This window comes from Lathamus discolor, chromosome 7, assembly GCF_037157495.1.
Source record: "Lathamus discolor isolate bLatDis1 chromosome 7, bLatDis1.hap1, whole genome shotgun sequence".
NCBI classification, from domain to species: Eukaryota; Metazoa; Chordata; class Aves; order Psittaciformes; family Psittacidae; genus Lathamus; species Lathamus discolor.
In genome coordinates, this window is record NC_088890.1 from 14,140,001 (window position 1) to 14,161,608 (window position 21,608).

At 42.4% G+C, this 21,608-nt stretch overlaps 1 protein-coding gene across 22 annotated transcripts in view; it reads left to right on the forward strand.

Moving 5' to 3' along the window:
- FOXP1 (forkhead box P1) overlaps positions 1-21,608 on the forward strand; it is a 386,150-nt gene that overhangs the window by 348,971 nt on the left and 15,571 nt on the right. For 20 of the 22 annotated variants that reach the window (XM_065686924.1, XM_065686908.1, XM_065686906.1 and 17 more), the window contains 5 exons: positions 5,907-5,990; positions 14,631-14,832; positions 14,938-15,017; positions 15,671-15,772; positions 20,406-20,527. In XM_065686924.1, coding sequence (XP_065542996.1) covers positions 5,907-5,990; positions 14,631-14,832; positions 14,938-15,017; positions 15,671-15,772; positions 20,406-20,527 — 590 coding nt within the window. The remainder of the gene's footprint in view (positions 1-5,906; positions 5,991-14,630; positions 14,833-14,937; positions 15,018-15,670; positions 15,773-20,405; positions 20,528-21,608) is intronic. The other 2 variants (XM_065686928.1, XM_065686923.1) reach the window with 1 other exon arrangement.

A 21,608-nucleotide genomic window follows, 5' to 3' on the forward strand; every position in this document is an offset into this window, starting at 1 on the left:
AAAAACCCTCAACAGAAACTGCAGCTTCATTTCCTCTTTTCTAAACCGTAACTTGAAAAGAAATAGGAAACTTAAACAGGCTGACTGATTGGAAATCCATCAGTACGTATCTAATGCTATTTATACTCACCCAGGGGGGCGGAGGGGGGTGAGCGGAATGTGGTCCCCTTCATTTAGAGTTGTTGATACACGGGGGAAATGGTTGATGTTTATTTCAAAACGCTGCATGACCTGGCTTGTTTGGTGGTCTCTCATATACTAATACCCTCCATGTATTATTATTACTACTTCTTTTCTTTTTTTTTTTTTTTTTTTTTGCCATTTGTAGCAAATAATTTTTTTTTAAAGTGCCAAAAGGGGGATAAATGGGAATGTATTGAATGTGATGCAAAGGTATAACCTGTTTGTGTAACTGCCTTTCCAAATGTTTTTGAGTCCTTTCTGTCTCCCTGCACCTCGCTGCTCTGGCTGGGCAGCTTTGACAGTGTGTCTGTGTGTAGGCAAGAGGTTAGCAAAGAAGGAGAAATTAAAACAATGTTGTACATTATATAGTTACCAGCTATTGAAAAACCTATTTTGTATGCAAGACAGCAGAGTAGAGATATATGGAAAGCCTTGGGCTAAGTACAGAAGATAATTACATTTGGAATTTTACTGAGTTAAGTCATTTATAGCTTCAAATAGTTGGAGAGAAAAATCAGCAAAACCACACTTAAACTTCTTGTTGTTACTTTTCCAGATAAGCATTTTAAAAAATGCCTTTTATCTTCTTATCTTACAAATTACCCTTTTTCTTTCATAGATATTTCTTAAATTTTACTTTCAGGAACACGCTGGTCATGACACTCTTTCACTATTAGCTGAAGCAATATAAACTATTTTAATACAAGTTTTATAAAAATCAAACTACCAGTCATAAAATATCAGAGTCTTGCAGAAAATGTTATGAGAAAGGGTCTGTTATTTTAACAAGTTTCTTGGGAATTAGGGAGAAAAAATCTGCAGTCTTCCTGGTAAACTGAGATATGAGATAATCTTTTACCAAGATGCAGTAATATTCAGGCTGAAGGTAAATCTAGATTTCCCAGTTACAGTCAATTTGAGAAGCATTAATCCTTCTCTCCTGCAGTCGCTGGGAATCGCTGTGCCTGGAACTACAGGAGGATGCCCTGGGTTAACAGTTGGGCAGGACAGAGATGATACTTGGTTGTCGCCAATCCATAAGCTCTTGACAATATTTTGGAAAGATTTAGCAGTGGTGCGTTCTACTGATTGTCAAAAGTGACTAATAGTTACAGCTTTCCACCCATTTTGTGCTATGGAATACCTCAGCTTAGAGCCACTGCGTGGGATGGCAGTATAAGGTCCCCAGGACAAGAACATAATTTCAAAGTGGTGGAAGAGCCAGAGAGTTTGGGATTTGTTTTTAACAATCATACTAGCACAGTAAATAAGATGAACTGGAGGATTAATTTAGACAGGGATGTTGATAACAGAGTGAAACCATCTGTGCATTGGCCAGCAAGGTTAGGTAGAGTAGGAGAGGAGGAAGGTGGTCCTGCTTCTGAAATGTGCCTGTAACTCCTGACTTCTCTCTTCTCCCTTTTCTTTCATCCTGTGTATCGGTCCTCTGATACTTTAAAAAGAAAAGGAAAATAATCTGCCTAAATATGTACGAGGATTTGGCTTCCAGTACCTAGTTTGTCTGGCTGTGAGCTGATTTTGCTCAGAACCATCATAAAGCAGAAGTCTGGCCCAACAGCAGGGTTTCTAGTGATGTGATCTGCAGCACTCAGCACGTTGTAGCAGGAGCAGTTGGACTAAGACCATTGACCTGATACTCCTGCAATGGAGCAGTTACCAATGGAGTGGTGACAAGCCCTCTGACCAGCTGTTTGAGTTTGGTGAGCTAGATAGAAGAGGGACCCATAGCCTTTCCCATTTGACACGTGGTGCTGAGCACTGATAAGAAGCTTTGCCTTCTAGTGGAGCTGTGAAGTACCCCGTGCTGTTCAGGGTCCAGCACCATGGCAAGATCTGGGTGCTGCACCATTTCATGCACAGCTCCCTCAAGACAGAAGTAGAATTTACGACATTCCTTCCACCTGAGAGATGCATTTAAGGTTTTGAGTGTGGTGGACCCAAATGCAAGCCTTTCTTTTCTTTATGCTCTTATTTGTTTTACGCACAATAGTTTTAGCAGTGCCACTGACTTAGATAAGTGCAGTATCTTTTAAAGAAAGTAATTTTTACGTCAACTTTTTTGGAAAAAGGCAAAACAAACAAAAACCCAGAAAACAAAACAGATCAGATCTGGTTTGTGTTTGGCTGCAAATGCGCCTTTGCAGAAGTATCTTGAAGCTTTGGGCTCAGCACTTCCATCACAAACATACTTAAAATATCACAGACAAGGTAGAGATCTTCTCATATTTCACTTTGTTTAAACCATCTTGACATGATCATTTGTTGTCTTTATAAATAGTGAGAATTGGGCTGCTGGGTAAAAACACAAACACAGGGACATATCCCTATCCTTAGCTAGTTCTTAGCAGCACCACCTTTGAGTGAAAAAACATCCCACGATGGCAACAAGGCTATCATAAGTTTTAACAAGCATCTCCTTGTGGGAGAAAATGAAGACAGCTGGCCGTTTTCAGTGTATGAAAACACTCTTTGGGCCTGTTTTCCTAAAGCATCCACTGACACTCTTGAAGTGGATCCTAAGCCTTTCTAGTGCACAGCCCAGCTAGGCACATAATGGAAGGAAAGAAGCTGTGTCTTGGTTGTCTCTTGCATTGTCCATGACCAGCTTCCTTTTCCTTTGTCCTTGGTCTGTCCAGAATCCTGCTGCTGAAGTGATCTCTGTTCTCATTGTTCTGGCCATGTTGCTCCTGTTGAATGCCCCTCACTGGGTTTCTGTTTTCACATTCCTGGTCTTCGCTGTTATTTTGTTTTTTCCTGTGTTATTTCTTCATCATCTGTGCCTAATTGCTTCTTGGTTATCAGACTCCTGTTCTGCCCCCTTACCTTGAGTCGCTTCTGGCCTGTGCTTTCTGTGCCTTCCCTCTCCTGCCATTTCTACCTGTGTAGGTTTAGGATTTAACCTCTCTGGGGCAAGCCGTGTGTCCTGGTGTCCAAGTTTGCAAAGCATGTACCTTTTCTCTGGATGTGTTTCCTGTTGAACCACAGTCAGGCATCTGCATCATGGTTGTACCCCACAGAGGTGAGGGAAACCTCAGAAAATCAGGTGTTATCATGAAGAACTGGGTGGCCATCTGAAAACTCCCACCATTTAGAGCTTTCCAAATGGATATAGGAAGAATGAGGCTGCAGATGGGACTGTGTTCTAGTCTTCAGACCCCCTCTACAGAGCAGATCGTTGCATATATGGCAGCATAGTCCTTGCCCAAAAACACTATCAGTAGATAGAGCATTTTCATTCATGTATACTAGTAATCCCCATTTCTGGAGCATCTAGACTCCAGTGAGAGCCACCAGTGAGAATTTGCTCCCATCGGTGACCACACAAGCCCTCATGGCTTCTTTTGTATGACCCCATTGACCAGAGGGGGCTATTAGTGACATTCTAGTTTTATATCACTACTGCTTCTTGACCTAAGGGAAAAACAGTTTAAAGAAATTCTTCAGATTTTTTTACTTCTCTTCAGTGCTTTGAAACTGAGAGACCTCTATTTTTCATAATTTAAACTCCTGCCTAACTGGGTGAGTGTTTGAATTCCTAGACTATGACAAAATGCTAGCATGTGTCTGCCTGAAATGTCGAGAGGATCTTTAATAACCTCCGTCCCCCAGAAACGGCGTTAAAAGCCTTGCTAAGATGATGAGTGAAAACACTGCGAACAAGGACCCCGGCTGCTCGGAGGGAGGTGCACCGCTCTGTTTGGCTGCAGGGGCCCGGAGGAAGCGCGGCAGGGTGTGCCCGGGGCTGCCCGGGTGCCTTCCCTCCTGCCGCCGCACTGGTGCAGGCAGGAAGCTTTCAGGTGCCTGCCTTCTATTTATTTTGGCTAGAAGATGTTGTTCTTCTGCAGTAGCCTGCAGACCAGAATTTAATGCAGAGATGACCCCGCCAGGCAGCCTGGTGCGCCCAGCAACTGCTACAGATGAGACATTGCACAACAGAGCTGCACTGAGAGCACAGCTATTTCTTGGGTTTAATTTGTTTTGTGTGAAGCACGGCAGCCGAGGGGTGAGACCTCTCCTTTCTCTGAAGAGGTCCTCAGAGAACTCTCAGAGGGAGGAGTTTCTGCTGCAGTGCTATGATAAGAGCCCGTCGCTGCTCTTTGGCTCTTGTGTGAAGTCCAGCGCAGATCTGGTGATGAGATTGCAGATCTGCTGTGACTGTCAGGTTCTCTCTTGCCATTGAGGGTTTTGACCAAGAAAAGAGCAGCTGTTAGAAAAGCCCAGTGATTTTGATTTTGCACTTCCAGAGCACGCAGTGGTCACACCATTTTTTCCTATATTTAATTCCTGTCTTGGAAGCCCATGTGCCAAGTTTTATCCTATCACAGCACCTTTCTGGCACAGTCAGAAGCCCCTCACCTTGCGAACAGCAACACAACCTTGACCGTAAGGATGCAAATGGGGATTTATGACCAAGTCTCCTTTTATATACCCTTAGCCCAACTTTATTGTTACAAACAGATGATGGTGATAAGGTGGGCAGGTTGTTTAAAGTGTTGCTGGAATGTGAGCACAGTTCTCCTCTTGGCACTGGGAATCTGGCTTGTCTAAAGCAACAAGTCTGCAAAAGTTGTCATTTGTGAGAACCTGGTCCAAGTCCTGCTGGAAACAGAAGCTTTTACATTGGGCATATAGGTTAGTAACACCCCTTTTTTCATTAGTAGTATTTCTTAACATTTTTCCACCTTTTTTTTTTTTTTTTTTTTTTTTGAAAGCAGCTGGAAAAAGTCCTGTTGCACATACAAAAAAGTGGTTCCCCAAAATAATGAAATTTAGTGTCTGTCCAGTGCATTGAAATGCACTGGGATGCCTTCCTGGCTAAGGGTGTGTATGGTGTGATCCCAAGGCAGCAGCTGTGGCCTGGCACAAATCTCAACCATAAAGTAGAAGAGACATCCAGAGCAGGAGCTTTGCCGTAGCTCTTGGGCATGATGTGACCCATGAGGAAGGGTGAAAGTATTGGTCCTGTGGCTTTGGGTGCCTTGAGACAAGTGCTCTGAGGCGGTTTCTGTATGCTGTTAGCCTTTCCTATCCTGCTGCCTGCAGCTTTATGCCAAAGGGATGCTGACAACCCACCCTGCTGCTCCTGCCCATGCTCAGAGTGCCCCTGCTCAGGTTCCCAGCCTGGCTGCCCTGGGTGACCCACTGAGGGGCTGTGCCGCCTTCTCAAGTAAAAGCAAGGTGCTTTCAAGAGCTGAGGCTGCCTGCCGTGCCCCATGGAGGTGCCTCGTGGTTAAACCACTGCTGTCTCTGCATTTGCTGCACATGCCACAAGGCCTGTAGGTGCTGTAAAAGCCCGCGCTCCATTTGTGCCACTTGTTTTCTGGTCTGAAAAGAGGCAGAGGCATCTCAGAGCTGCTGTCTCGCTTGCTTTCTGACGTGCCTCCTGAGCTGGAGTGGGGCTGGTTAATAAACATGATTCACTGTTGTCTTTTAGCTGTCAGGGCTAGAGTGAAGCTCTTGGTGCCAGCAGGTCTAGCTCTTCTCACTCAAGGGCTAATGCATTTTGCTTTGGGAAATAGTGACACCCAGCACCATGCGTTAGCTTTACCTCACGAACAGACCATATACAATTTCCAAACTACTCAGCAATAAAACTCTTCTGTCTCATGCCTCGGTGCCAGCTGTTTAATTAGGAATAAGCAGAGACTGGGTTTTATTTGTGCGAATAACAGAGGATATTTCTTTTCCCCCCCTCCTTTCAGCTTGCAAAAGATAAAGAGCGCCTGCAAGCCATGATGACGCACCTGCATGTGAAGTCAACTGAACCAAAAGCCACCCCTCAGCCCGTAAGTACCAAACTGTGCCGAAAGCAAATAAAATCTCACAACAAACCTCTCTTTCCTTTTCCCCACTGGGGCACATGATGCAAAGCGTGGACTGCTTCAGAGCTGGCCATGGTGATGAGATGCAAAGTGCTGCTTTGCAGAAGGCACTGCCATGGGCACCTGGGTTTCCTCATCCCCTTCTCTTCAGGGAGTTTGAAAGAAGTTTTGCTTTAAAGCTGAGGCATTGAGCTCTTTTTCTGGCCTTACGTAGGAGCTGTAAGTTGCTTTGCCTCAGTCCAACTTGTATGAAATCTTAGGAAGTGTTAGGAAGGAGATGTAATTAAATTATATTTAGTATATTTATTCTGCTTTCTCCCTGTCTGACAGACATTTACAGTAGAAGAGACTCTAGCTGCATGTTTTGATGTTAATCGTGGTTAACCAGTATCAGGTTTTATACTGTTGAAACTGAGAAGGGAAACCTTCTCCACCCCAGATTGCCCTTTAAAAAAGAGGGTGCAGGGGAAGCAAGTAGCTCTGCAGCCCAAGAAAATTCTTGGGTAGCCCCAAATGCAGACAGATCCACCATCTCATTCCCTGACCAAAATGACTCTTCTTCAGCTGTTGTTTTCTCCCAACCTCTTGATGCTGAAAATGTTCCTCAGAGCTTCCAGTGATTATTCAAAATGGAGAGAGTGCTTTGCTTCCTGATTTTAAGATTTGTAAGATTTAAAGGTACACTGGCTTTATTTGATTTTGCTTTGAGTCATTGTGTGAAAATTAATTGAGCGTTGACAATCTATAGTTAGTACTAGCAATTTTAATCAATATGCAATGATGCAGCATAATGACAAAGTATTGGTTTATCTGTTTTGACTGATTTTTTTTCTATAAATAAAGCAAACACACACCCATATATGTGTGATTTATGGTGATGGAAATAAAAAGGAGTCAGACTATTAACCCAGCAAATATGGTAGCCTGCCAAGATGCAGTTGGTAGACAAAATTAATGTCTGAAACAGAACACATTACAGAGATAGAGAACATAAAATCATTAAACACTTCGCGCACACATTTTTACTAGAAAAGGATTTCTCAGTTTCCATGTAGTTGGAAATAAATGGCTGCAGAAGTGCATAGGGAGGCTACTAGACAGAAAATTGCAGGCTATTCAGCAACACTGGAGCAGATGTCAAAGTCAACTGGAAATTTCGGTGCCTTCTTGGAGAGAGTTGAGTGGTAGGTATAAACCCTTCCATTTAAGCTGTTGAGATGCCTAAAATTGCTTGATCCGGTGGATACCAACCCTCTAGAGTAGAACTACTTACTGTGTCTGTAAAAATAGCATTCTTCTAGTTCCTCGCATCCATCTCGGCCTGAATGCAAATGCTTCAGAGCATTGTTGGCAAAGTATGTAGACCCAACAGAATGGGGAGGAGGTTTGGTTTCTATAGCTCTTACTGGATTAAAAATTAAAGCAGCGGAATAATCTGGAAGTCTCAAAGCACTCTGCCTTGAGGCCTTTCATAACAGTGGTGCCCCTCAGGAGGAAGGATTAAAAACTAAAGGGAGGAAATCATAAGGAGGCGAGCAGCGTTTGGCAAGGCAGCTCGTGATCGATGCTCAGCCGCGAAGGGCAGGGAGCTTTCGCGGGTGTTGTAGGCTATGGAGATACCAGGCGGTGTCGCCAGGAAGATTACTGTTAACAGCTAATAAACAGGGAAAAGCAGTGGGGGAAAAAAAAAAGTGAACACAGGGGGAAAAGGGCTGTCTTGATTAGTATTAAAAATGTTTTACATTCTGGAAAATTATAGCTTTGTTGGGGACCTCCTACTAAATTTATTTTTAACTGCTCTATTGAAAATTCTGTACCACTAGTCAACATTATCTCTCAGTTGCTCAGCACAGTGTTTCTTTATTAAAAGAAATAGGCATGAATATTTTTGACTGAAAAATTAATAGCTTTTGAATTCATACACAGCAGGTTTTCTTTTGCAAAGAAGTCCAATATCGCTGCACAGCACTTCTATAACCATTTATTTAGAGTCCAAGTCAAACCTTTGACAGCTAGAGCAGTGTTACAAGCCAACATAAAGAACTCCAAGATGTAAACCAACAATAGGCAGTCTGTGTGAGGTTTGCCATTGTCAAATACATAGATTGTTTGGATTAGTTTATGTAAATGTACTGTTGTATTACCCTTTGGAAAAAAAAAAAGATCACATTTGTGTATGAAAAGTGGTTTCGTTCACAGGCAGCATTATAAATTCCTTATCCTTTAACTTACATGTTAGAAGTAAAAATTGGTGCCTGACAGGCCTATATTGTGTGGCACTCTGTTGTTGGATTGAAACTGCCTTCTTTTCATTTATTGAAATATAGAAAAATTTATTATAGATACCATCTGATAAATCAGAAATTATTAAAATATGTATAGGTGAAGCATTTGAAAATTAATTATAAAATGTAGAAGTATAGTGTTTTGCATAAATTGTGCTTTCCTAGTGAAAAAAATACACAGGGATTGCATAGACTGTGCTAGACCCTAGTCCTTTTAACTCAGTGGGATAGGACTTTGGTAAAAAGATCTGATGACCATTATTGCAGTGCAAAGTATTCTTTACATCCAGTAATTAATTTTTTTCTGCCAACATAACTAATGCAAGGTGTACATTAGAATTAATATATTACAGTACATCAGTGATTTTAAAGGAAAGAGCGGATGCAAATCCAAACATAGCAGTGAATTGGGATTTAAAATTACAGCCTTTTCGTGACTGAGGAAATGTTTTTACTCTGCTTAAAGGATCTTAATGCTTTTTTTTAAAACTGTTTTGTTACTGGCAGGTAAAATTGGTGACTGAGTGTCCATGTTAACCTCATGCTGTTTGTAATCCACGCTAACCATTAGTTATCTTGCCTTTTGGGCTTCAGGCAGTAGCTGAGCAGCTGGGTTTGGACCAGGTAGATCACAGCCTGGTTCTTGATGGTTGTGCATCAATTCAGAACTTGCCCAGCTTCAGAGAGGGGGTTGAGTGTACCAGGATTGCCATGCCCATCCATCCCATTTGGGTGGCTTTTAGCTCCTTGCATTAATTTTAACCTTGGGAAGGGTGGTGGAGATGTCCATGCATTTCGCTACACCAGTCCACCAAAACTTCTGTTCAATTGAACTCTTTAGTCCTGTTAAAGCCAATGAGATTTTATCATGTTCTTACACAGTGTAGTGGTGCATGGCCTAAACTGCTGCGAGCTAGGTGTGGAGGTGATGTCTGGTGCAGCTCTTCCCTGCTTCTGAGGAGCTGCTGGGAAGGGAGAGCACATCAGGAGCTGCAGTGCTCGGGGCCACCTTCAAAAGCGTCCAGCTTTATAATTGAAGTACCCAGTGGTGCAGCACTTTAAAAGAAAGTGGAGGTATCTCACGACTCAGAACAGGCAAAGTTGTTCCCAGTTACTGCTACAAGTGTTGTTTTGGTGATACTAAAGGGCCTGAATATAGCAAGAACAAAGCTCTCTGTGTAGCAATAGGCTGTGAGATTTTTGTATGGTGATCTTTTTTTTTTCAAGGTAAAACCCAAAAAAACCCTACCAAAACCACAACACAGAAGCCAGAATGATTTCTTAAGAATTGTCATTCTGGTTTTGCTATTAAGGTGCCTTCCTCTACATGCTATTTTCATGGTGTTAGAGATCAGCATAATAGGTTGAAATGGAAATGTGCTTTCTTTTGGGGGATTAGCATATGTTGAAGTTCATAGGAAGGGAAGGAAAAGGAAAAAGCATCAAGCAACAAGTAATACTGCATAGCCATCTTTAAAAATAGACAGAAAACTGTGAGAGAAACTTTTGGCACTTTAAATAAGATGCACTGTTAAATATCCCTTCTTCTATGTATTTTTTTACCCCAACCATAGCAGTTATGATTGTTTTGAAATACTGTTTTTTAGCAACTGTAATAACAAAGCATTAAAAAAAATAGTCTTTTAACTGTTGAGGTAATGACTGAGCATTTTAGCTGCTGCAGCCGGACTTTATAGTTTGAAAAAATAACGATACGCAGCAATAAAGAGAGATTCTCAAGCACAACAAAAGCTGTTTTTATATACTGGTTTTCATTAAGTCTCACTCCTCAGCTTTGGTTTCCTTAGTATTCCTGCCAATAACAACACCTGCTAAGTGATTGCTGCCTGCCAGGCTCCGCATCTAATACACTAATGTGTCCCGGCTGAAGTGGGAGAGGAAGACACAGCATTTAACAAAGTTTCAGGCCCAGTGTTAACTTTCTCTCCCACCCCGGGTGTCAAGAAAAGGAATCTCTGCTCCGGAGTGTTTCAGGCCCAGGAAATCAGTACGGATAAATCCTCAGTCCCAGCTGGGACCAGAGCAGCAGCATCTATTGCAGAGGAGTCACTGACCTGCAGCAGTGGGTATGGCCCCACCATCATGTTTAGAAACATATGTGTATATGTGCACATAAATATATATATATATGTATACATATATATATGTACACACACATACATATGTACACATATATAAAATTCTTTCTTTTTTTTTTCTTCTAAATGAGTTTCAGGGGCTTTTTCATGTGCAGCCACCATTGTCATGCAAAATGTTTACACTAAAAGAAATCAGACAGGCCAAGTGGGAGAGCCACTTGCTGGAAATCTGTTTTACAGGGTAAAGGAGAAGGTTACCTCTCTGCCTTGTTTATATCTAAAGAAAATAAAGATCCTCAGTCTTCACCTTTAATAGGAGGACATGCCTATTTCTTAAAAGAGTTAATAATAAAATCTTAAGCAGGATACTGAACGCTAAAACAGCTACAGTTTTTGTGATTAAGTTAAAACAGTATGAGGAAATGTTCTCAAAACTCAGTTCTCTCAAAACTCAGAACTGAACAAAGCACCCAATGAGGTTCAGTGACTGAATGCGCAGAATTTTAGGACCTAAAACTGTTGTGGGCTTCGGTGGTTTTCCTGTTGGTGTTTTTTTATTTCTTGGTGTTTTGGGGGGTTTTGGCTCATGTGATTGCTTTCTTTTCTTTTTTTTTTTCCCATTAAAGGCTGGAGGAAATCCTCCCCCATCCCCAGTACAAACATTACAAAATCATTTAACCCTTTGGTGCAGGGGCTGTGCTCTCCAGTGAGCTTGGAGGGTGCCCCGTATTGTGCCTTAGTGCAGTACAAGAGTTCCTGCTCGCTGGAGTGCTCACTCCGTGACTTAGGTTCCCTTCCCCTCTGCCAGCAATGCTACCTCATCCAAAAACTGCGGTATGTGGGAAACAGGCTGCGCACAAAATACCAACACGATCAACTTTTCTAATCATAGTAGCTTGTTTTTAAATAGAAAATGCAAACAGGGAGAAACTGTGTAAAGTTTCCATCAGGAAAAGAAACCCTCTCAGCCCGGTCCCTCCCTGATCTTTGCCCTGCACAATGATCCATGGCCGCTTTCACGTTTCTAATTGATGCCAGTATTAAGATTTAATAGTTTACCATTTGGATTAATAATTCAAGATGGCAACAAAACCAACACCATTCATAATTTGTTATTCTGCTCTAATTCACAACTGATTTTTCAGCCTTTGCGCTATAGATGCAACAAAGGAAGCAGCGGCGAAGGTCTGCGGAAGGAGCGCAGCCCTCTCCTCCCTTACCCTAGCTCATCTTCTGGTAACAGCACAGGCAGGGATGGACCCCGGCTGGAAGAGGAGAGTGTCATCAAATAAAACACAGAAAAAGGAAAAACTTCGCTAGCGATCGACAAGGTCGTGTTTCATTAACTTGTTGGTTCAGGCTCGCAAATGGTCGTCGGAGGTGAAACGCAGCAGACTCGCTGCGTTCCAGCTTTTTGTTCTCTCCTTCCTCACAGACTGCAGTCATGTTTAATTTGGAAACTGGGCTCCTTTGGCAAATTAGCAATTAGAACAATTTTGTGGGAATATGTATATGTGTCATTAGGTTTCCTGCAAATTAATAGCAAGAGCAGAGGTCAGGCAGAAATTTTCCACTTGACTGCAGCTCCTCTGTTGAGATTTGGCACTTTGTTTTGGAACGGCCACAGCTGCTCAAAGCCACAGTCTTCCTTTAGGAACTGTCTTTTAATTAGTTTACCTCATAGCCATTATTACAAATATTACTGCCTCCCCTCCTTGAAATAAAATTACTGTTTCTACAAAATATTCCGGTGACATCTTGCACCACTGCACATTGATGGTGGGGTCACTTGGATGCAGCGTTTAATCATTAGATCACCTCCATAAGCATCTCCTAATTAGAGTCCTTACAATACAATTTTATCTGGTAATTAGCTGAGATTGGCTGCTTCCTCTGTAGCTTATTAGTGGCAGCCCAGCAGTGGGTGTGAATCACAGTGTCATTTGTCAAGCCTGTTAAAGCCCCCCCTCCTTTGCTCGTCCTCTTCTGTGTTTATTCCCACTTGCTACCTATGCTGAAAAGCCTAAAGAAATTTAACTCAATTCAAATTCTTTAAGCAGGGAACAGTGACCTTTGTGGATCCTTTCTTGCAGTTCCCTAGTAGAAACAGATTAAATGTTAAGTTTTTACACACTAAAAAACGAAGGGGACTCTTTTGAAATGGAGTACTTGGAGCCGTAATGATGAAGCATGAGCAGTGATCTTTGCAACAGGAGGGCCTGGCTGCCGAGCCTGCACTGGAGATGGGCACTTAAAATTGATGCAGATTTACTCGCAGTTATTGGACTGTTAAAATGTCCATTTAGAAACTGAGATAAAATACAGTAGATTTAACTTCATGGTGAGACCTGTCAGTTGTACTATAATTATCGTCACTGGTCCTTTTATCATATGTAATAGATGGATAACAGGGAGACATTACTATATACATGTCCCTAATCAGTGTCCTTAAATCATGCCAGTCAACAATCGGACCGCGTGGCACGTGGCGGCAGTGCTGGCCCCACGGGGTCTGGGCAGGCATGCTTACCTCCACACTACCGATAGCGGTTCACACTGGTGTGGGAGTCTCTGGGAAATCAATACCCATATTTCACCGCCTTTCACCATCCCTAGCTGGGTTCGTGCTCTCTGGCTTTGCCATGGAGTATTCAGCGCTTCCCGCTGGAAGGCGAAGCATTGGTTGTAAGCCCCTGCCCAGGGGTGGGGTGTTTGCAGGTCCGCTGCTTTCTTTGGAGATGCTTGTGCGCCATTGCATCTGTACAGTGCTGGGTGTTTGTGGCTGGGGCTTCCCTCTGCTTGCTCCTTCTCACCATCCAGAGGGAAAGAGCAGTCACGATTTACCTACCGCTCAGCTGTGCCCTTTCTGTGGGCAGTGGACTTTTTGTGTTGGTATCCTTTCTGTAATATTAGAGCCTTTTATTTTATACTACCTTTGTTTTACACTACCTATTATTTTTATAAAGAAACGTTATTTGTGGCTATTAACTCATATGAGGGATGCTAATAGAAGTTTTCTTATCTGCTTAGTTTCATGCGAGGAAAATTAATACAGTGCCTTATGGATAAACATGAGATATTTGGGGGCATAGCCGAGTACTGCGCCTTGCCTTCATCTGAAAAGGTTTCATGTCAAGCAAAAAAGGAATTTTAATAATGAGCAAAAGTTGTAAAATATTTTCATGTTAAATTCAGTAAGATTTGTGCTACTGACTTCAGTGGGGTCAGGATTTCACCAATATTACTCACAAAACTGCCTAAGGGAAGGAAATGTGGAAGTAGTCAAAGAGCCCTTTTCTGAGTTGTCTTTTCTGATGTTGTAGTTAAGAGATCAGACTGTTTGTTTAAAATACTTTAGCAGGAGTGACCTACTGAGATGGAGAATCGTCTTTCAAAGAATGGTGTAGGACAAAAAGAAAGGGTCAGGGAGGAATGTGGATGCTGGTTATATAAATAAGGTTGTGTATCGAAAGTACTTGAGTTGGAGCTGGATTTGATGCACAACCCTGGAGGCAGTTGTGTCTTACAGCCTGAGGTGGCAAGCTGCCATTTATTCTGGGCTGGGTTTTGTGCGGGTAATGCCGATACCTTCTGTCCTGGGAGGAAAAAGAAGAGTGGTGCCACTTCTGCAGGACTGAGTCCTTGCAGTATTTCATGCAGTGTGATTAATTAAATTATTCCAATGTTAACCTACTCTGGGCTTTGCTTTTAAAATGGATGAACAGAGGGGGGAAAAGAAAAAGCCTAAATGGTGAACAGAGAGATTGAGCTTCTCCTTAGTACGTCCCTAGGAAAGTCTTGCCTTTTATTTTAAGCCTGATGCCTTCAGTAAAATATCCAAGAAGACTGATTAGAAGCTATGCATAATGACAGCATGGAAATAAGAGATGTGTGGGGTTTAGACTGTGAAACAATGGAACTAAAAGAAAATACTGGAATTATTATGTGCTGTGTGAGATCTTGTTTTAAGGTTTAGATAAAAATTCACGATTTGGAGTTCCAGCAGCGGGCTACATTATTCTTCCTTTAAATCTCTTCAGAAATGTATATATTTATTTCACTTTACTAGCTCCTGATGGAGATGTTACAACAGCACTTGGCGCTGAAGCAAGTGCTCTCTGCTTCAAACTGAGGAAGACTCCGTTACCAAGAATTTTCTTTTGCAGCCTTTCATTACAGAAATGCCGTTTGTAACAAAACCCTCATCCTTCCCTCCACAGCTGAATCTGGTATCGAGCGTCACGCTTTCCAAGACTGCATCCGAGGCGTCTCCACAGAGCTTACCTCATACTCCCACCACCCCAACTGCGCCCATCACTCCCGTCACACAGGGACCGTCGGTCATCACTACCACAAGCATGCACAATGTCGGACCCATCCGGAGGCGGTACTCGGATAAATACAACGTCCCCATTTCTTCAGGTAAAGGGGTTCTGATGGTGTGGCCCCTTTGGTGGGGCAGCTTATGTTGCCTGAAGCCCCGCAGCAGCAGGCTGTGATGATAACAGAACAACTGCTCTTATTTAGCAGATATTGCCCAGAACCAAGAATTTTATAAGAACGCAGAAGTTAGACCACCATTCACGTATGCATCTTTAATTAGACAGGTAAGCTGAGCCAAACGTGCATTTGGATTAGGAAAAAAAATATATCCCTATATGTGCACACTCTGGATTAAATAGATTTTCAAACCTTCGGTATGTAAGCGTGCTCAAATGCTCAAACCTTTACTATAAGGGGTTTTAGAACTGCAATATATAGCATAATTGCTTTTGATTAAGTATTACAATACGATGTGATTATTAGGAAATTCATTTCACACAACAGTGAAAATGAGCCTGTTTAAAGATGGCAAGTCAATTATCACAAGCTACAGTAATCTCTGATCCCTAGAATTAATCTGAGCTCTAAATAATTACTGAGCTTTAATCAGCTAGTGAAATGTTTTGCATTTCTCTTTGATTCTGCTTTATGAATGACTGATAAATTAATATTTCTGTAAGGAAACAGAAATAAAAACTCAAAACAATTAGATAATTCCATTTTGAATTTTGCCATTGAACTGTTAAATACAGCCATTAATCTTAGTTCATATTGTGAAAAACCTCCTTTAGGTTTTTTGCTCCAAATCTCTTCTTCTTTCTTCCTTTCTTCCTTTCTTCCTTTTTTTTTTCCTTTCTGTATTTGATAAAGTAAAACCGTGAGTGTATTTTGTACTGGTGTGCTCATAACTGATGTTGCAATCGCTTTGCTTCACAAGGCCATCCTCGAATCGCCAGAAAAACAGCTAACACTAAATGAAATCTACAACTGGTTCACGCGAATGTTTGCTTACTTCAGACGCAACGCAGCGACGTGGAAGGTAAGCCTTGGCCCACCTGTGCCTCTTGCCTTTGCTGTCTGACATTACAGAATAGGCGTTGCTGATGACATAACAAATTGTAACGACGTGTAGACATGAAAATGTAGATCGGCAGTTTTGACACACACTGGGTGCCTTATCTGCAGGAACAGTTTGATATTTGGCAGAAAAACTCTTCTGCCTTTGAAAACCACTAATTGAATCCCCATTATTGGCTTTTATGTTCTGCGATTATGTCACGAGTTCCTCTGTGTGGTTGCTGCTAGCAGTGAAACTCAAGCCCTTCAGCTGGAACGTATTAGAAAAGAAAAAAAAGGAGGTAAAGTTATTGTGTCAGAAGATACACTTGTCTGTTAGTCATGCAGACCATAATCGCAACGACCACTTTTTTCCCTAGGATCTATAGATCAGTGGATTTCTTTCCTCAATCAACTGACTCTTAACTGCATACACAAATCTGTTGCAGACCTCCTTTTTTATAGTTTAAATTGCACAGCAGAAGCTTATTGAGCATAACATGGAAGAAGCAAGCTCCACAATAAGATAGGTGTTTTACAGAAATAAACTTGGTTTTTGACACTTTAATTTCGTATCGTAACTACCTCAGATATTGCTAGATAAGAGGTCTGAGGAGTTAATTTTATTTGGTATTTTGGGGGTCACTTCTTCTCTTGTATGTGGCGTTATAGTAGCCATGCTGGCTTCTGAAGCTTGTGCAATGATAAATGAATGAATCTAATAACAGGATCTTGTATTGCTGTAAAAATTGCACCCCTGGTACTGTGAGTTTCTCTTAATCTAGGCAACTCTGTTGCTCTCAAGCAACTTCGTATGACCAGGTAGGATGAGTATGTCGCATACGTGCGATTTCATCAGCTCCTGATTTTCCTCTCTCAGTCTGCATTTACAATTAATTCCTTTAGACGATAGAGCAAAAAATGGTCCTTGGAAGTTAGCTTGGGTTTTAGCAGCATGTTTTGCTTTTAATTCAGATCCCAGCATAATGTTGTACATTTTTAACCTTGGTCTAGAAACATTTAGGTTCAGGAAAAGTCTCTGTGATTGCTGCTTTGATTCTTCACTGAAGTTGAAAAACATGAGCAGTGTTTCACTTTGCAGCTTCCGTACTATCCAGAAAGGAAATTAACTTTCCCTGATTTAAGATCCTTTTAGACCTGCCTGTCTTTTGCTGCTGGAGTGGTTCCAGTAGGACTATTCAGCAGCTGCAGGTGTGGGTGCTAAAGTAAAAATCCTATTTAATTCCAGCAGCAAAGGGAAGGGAAATGGAAGGGGAGTCGAAGAAGGCAGCAGGCAGCCCTGGTTGTATTTCCTGCAAGGCTAGTCTTAGGAATTAGCTTTGTGCATCACATAAAAACTAGTCCCAGAAGCCACATACACTTGCAGTGTGCAGAAGAGGACAAGGGAAACTGAGCTGCAGACCCTCGGGCTTGCAGAAGGGCAAGGTGTGTCCCAGGAAGGCTGGTACCCTTTGGAGACCTTGTGCAGGTGCCCACATCCTGCTTCACTTAACAGGGAAGAAGAGCTTCACCCCAGGTTCCACCAGCACTAGCGAAATTTTCAACTGCTTCGAGTAATAGAGGTTTTCCTGCTGAAGACTGCTCAGATTTATGCCAGCCTTCAGGAACAGCAGGGATGAAAATGCAGCTCTGGATTGGCATGATGGGAAGCCCACGGGGCGCAGAACAAGCACAAGGGGCTAATTGCAGAATCAGAATAATTTGAATATATACGTGCTGATTTGCACTCACCTTCAGCTAATGCTTGGGGGGCATTTGGGTTAGTGTTCCCCAAGTTTAGGGTCAGGGTTTGGTGTGAGCAAGCTTCCCTGAGCCCTCTTTTAAAAACACAGAAGAGTGCAGGAATAAAGACCTTTACAAAATGAACCTCTTTCCCAAAATGCAGTACAGCAGAGCCTGAGCGGTTATTAAAATAACAAACCCTTTCATTTACTACATTCAAGCATGTTCAGGGTAATTTTTGTGCAAAAGTGGCTTGCATACAAATATTTTTAACAAGGTAAATATATAATCTTACAATAATAGCTCCTAATTTTTCTGTTAAGCTGATTGCTGGGGGAGCACTGTGAACTGGTTCTGACAGGTCAGAGGCAATGTCTGTTTGCTTTTGAGTTTTTGGAGTAATTTGCTGGCACAGAGTCACAGCCATGAGGCACGGGCTGCAGGTGTGGCTGCAGAACGTTGGGGTATTGTTCAAATAAATCTGTTAGATAGCAAGTATCCAGAGGCAGGGGAAACAAAACAATTCTTTTCTGCCATGAATTCCTTAAATGAGTGATCACAGGGAAAATAGAAAGTGAGAGCAGCGCTTCATGGATGTCGTGCAAATATTCAACTTGTCTGTCTCAACATATCCAGCAGCCTTAACCATCAGTTGCACGTTGACTTCAAGAGAACAAAACCAGACTGCAGAGTATTTTCCAGGATTAATGTAAAGAGGAATACAAATACTTCTGCTCAACCATGTATTTAGAGACTGTTTACAAATTCAGAGATCTCTCTTTGCTGAACTTCGCTGTGTGCATTTGATCAACTGCTGTATGAGCTGCAAGATCAGCTTTCACTGAGGGAAATAGCATTATTATTCTTACGTTTTGCTCCAGACTTGACAGTGTTCCCATTTTCACAGGAAACTGCCTGAGTTACCCAGATGTGGGCCAGCAGCCCTGTGTCAGGTTGCACTAATGCGGCACCCACCAGCAGTTGCTGAGCTGGCTGATTTTAGCCCATAAGGTGTGGGGCTTTTGGATGTTTTTCCTCCACCTTAAAATCAGGGATTTTGCCAAAAATTTCGAAAGTAGTGAAATCTGGAAGAGGTGGGAGGAGGAAAAACAAAATCGTTAAAAGTAAGGGCAGAAGAAAGTAAGAACAGCAGGAGGTAGCCTTGATGGGAGTGTTTGGGTCTCCGCTACATTTCTGCTTTGCTGAGAGGGAAAGCATATTCAAGGTTAAATTTTTCCACCATTTCACAAGCAGATCAGGGTGGAAAAGCCAAAGTGCTGGGATTGAGCACCTATAGCCAGAGGAGATGCGTTTGCACTCAAGCAACTGCTGCGTGAAGGCAGTTTGAGCCCTGAATCTTTTCCTGCACCATGGGCAGGAGTGGGGGGACTGTGCTGGTGATTGCAGAGAAATGGAAAAGTAGCAGAAGACTTAGCCTTTCCCTCCAAGGCACACACACCACTGCCTCTTAATTTACATGACAAATGCACTGTGCATACCCTTTGTTTGCACAGTGATTTAGACATTCATGATTAGAGCTCCTTTTCACAATGCAGACCCGATGTTCATTAAAAAAAAAAAAAAAAGCCAACAAAAAACCCCCAAGAAGACAACGAAGGAAGGAAAAAAATTGTAGTCTCTTAGTTGCCTAGACCCAGGCCATGTGTTTGGCTGGCATTGTGCCTGCTAACGAGTCAACCAGATTGACTAAATCAGTGGTGCCAGTGATAGGGAATTTGTTCGCCTGTATATTCTCAGCAAATGGCTTCTTCTGTTTTCCCTGTTTACCAAGCCCCTTTCAGCAGTGCTGGGGACAAGCTCCATGTACAAATTCCAGTGGCTTTGTAGACTCATAGAATTGTTCAGGTTGGAAAAGACCTTTAAGATCATCAATTCCAACTGTTGTAGTAGGATATTTGCTCAGAAAGCTCCTAAAACAGGGAAGGAGCATGGCACTCTGAGGAATAACAAGGCTCTCGGCATCGTTTCAGAGGGAGCGGGGACAGAAAAGCCAACAGCCTGCCAGGACATAGCGAGGTGTCTCATTATATCTGGCTTCATTAAAGGTCCAGGCACGTTGGAGGGGTTGGCCTGGCTCATCGTTTTGCAGCACCAAGCTGCATAGAGGACATCTGAGCATCGGATGCCGTGAGCGTGGGTCCCTCTGGGTGATGAGCTGTGGGGATATTATCACTTTGTTCCAGAGGGCCCTCCTCATGTTTTTACTTGGCAGAGGCTCAGATCAGTCAGTACAGTAGTCTGCCAGAAATAGGAGCCAACTTCCATATAAGAGCAGGCCATGGAGGCAGGAGTCAGTGCCGTGCTGGGCGGTGGGGTGCTGCCGAGCCCCCGGTCCATGCAGTGGGTATGGAAGGAGGTTCAGCGCCTGATTCACATTAGCCCAGCTGTGGGAAGCCACAACACCCGCTCCAGTGCCTCCCTGCTAAATTGAGCTGTCTGTACTTGCGTGAAATCCTTTCTAACTGCTTTCTTTTCCAGGAGGGGAGAAGTTTCTCTTTGCAGAGCGTATATATTTGTTTTGAAAATGTCTGAGCAATGTTCCTCTTGTATTCTCTATGAAATGTACTGTATTATACAACGTGCATGCTTAAGATGACGGCTCTTCTCATTCACACTGGGGATAATTGATAAGAGTAACTTGAATTTTTAATCTCAGGTTTAAGCTCGTATTTATTTTGTCTTTGCAAAAGAAGATGTAAAGAGCTGGGGAAAGCAAGCGGGTGCGGGGAGGGGAAGGGGCTTAACGTTGCAAAATGAGGACTGTCAAGCTGACTGTGCTGCTGTTCTTGGACAATGATGAGCATTTTCTCATAGAAAGTTTTTGAATGTTTTCTCTTTTATACTTGCTGCAGAATGCAGTGCGTCATAATCTTAGTCTTCACAAGTGTTTTGTGAGAGTAGAAAACGTTAAAGGGGCAGTATGGACAGTGGATGAACAAGAGTTCCAAAAACGAAGGCCACAAAAGATCAGTGGGTATGTCCACCATGTTTGAACTTCTTAGCCTAGCTTGGATCATGCTTACAGTTTAACGTAGAGGCTTTTGGCTGCTAGCTGGTGTTAGACCAACCACAGGTGGTTTCGCATTGTTTCAGTTAAGGGAAACCAAGACAAACATCTCATCACTACTGTTTGTATGCCCACCAGTACCCTGACCCTGCTTGCTTGGTGTTTGTTGCATCACATGCTAGTAGCTTTTAGGTGGCAATGCATATTAACCCTCACAAACCATTTGCTTATGCTTATTGCATTTTATTTTCTTTTTCCTTTTCCCTGTATTTGATGTCTGTTCTGTCCCCGATCCCGTGTCCCTTTGTTTCCACTTCATCTCCTTTGCTGCTGCTCTTGTCCCAGGGTGCCATTCGCACCAACCTCTCACTGCATAAGTGCTTTATCAGAGTAGAGGATGAGTTTGGGTCCTTTTGGACTGTTGATGATGAAGAGTTTAAACGTGGCCGTCATATTCAACGAGGCCGTCCTCGAAAATACTGCCCTGATGAAAACTTTGGCGAGCTTGTTGCACAGTAAGAGCTTTTACTTGCTTTAATTTTTTTTTCTGCTGTTGCTTTGCTTTGCATGATTTACCCATCTCATGTAGACTTGCATTTCACGAAATAGTGACATCACCTTTGCTGCTAAAGAAACTAAATTTTTGGTTGTTACGTGTATTTTGTGTGTCCTACTCTGATAATCCAAATGCCTATAGTAATAACGCTTCTTTGACATGCCTGTGATAGCATTTGTTTATAGTGCAATATAGGCTAAAATAATTATCCACGCTGGCATAGAAATGCTGCTGTAGACCTGTCAGGAAGACAGATACATGCCAGGAAAGGCTTTAGATAAGTCTTAATTCTGATGTTTTCCTTTGCTTTCAGTTGTATGCTTTGTTTTGCAAAGAAATAGAGTAAGGCGCTTATAAAACAGAAACGCTGAATTAACTTCAAAAAGTTTGGAAGTGCAGTGAAACCCGCTGTAAATATTGTAATCAACAGGCCAACCTGTGTCTACAACAACAGTGCACAAATATTCCTGGGGTTCCCAAAGCAATTTTCTT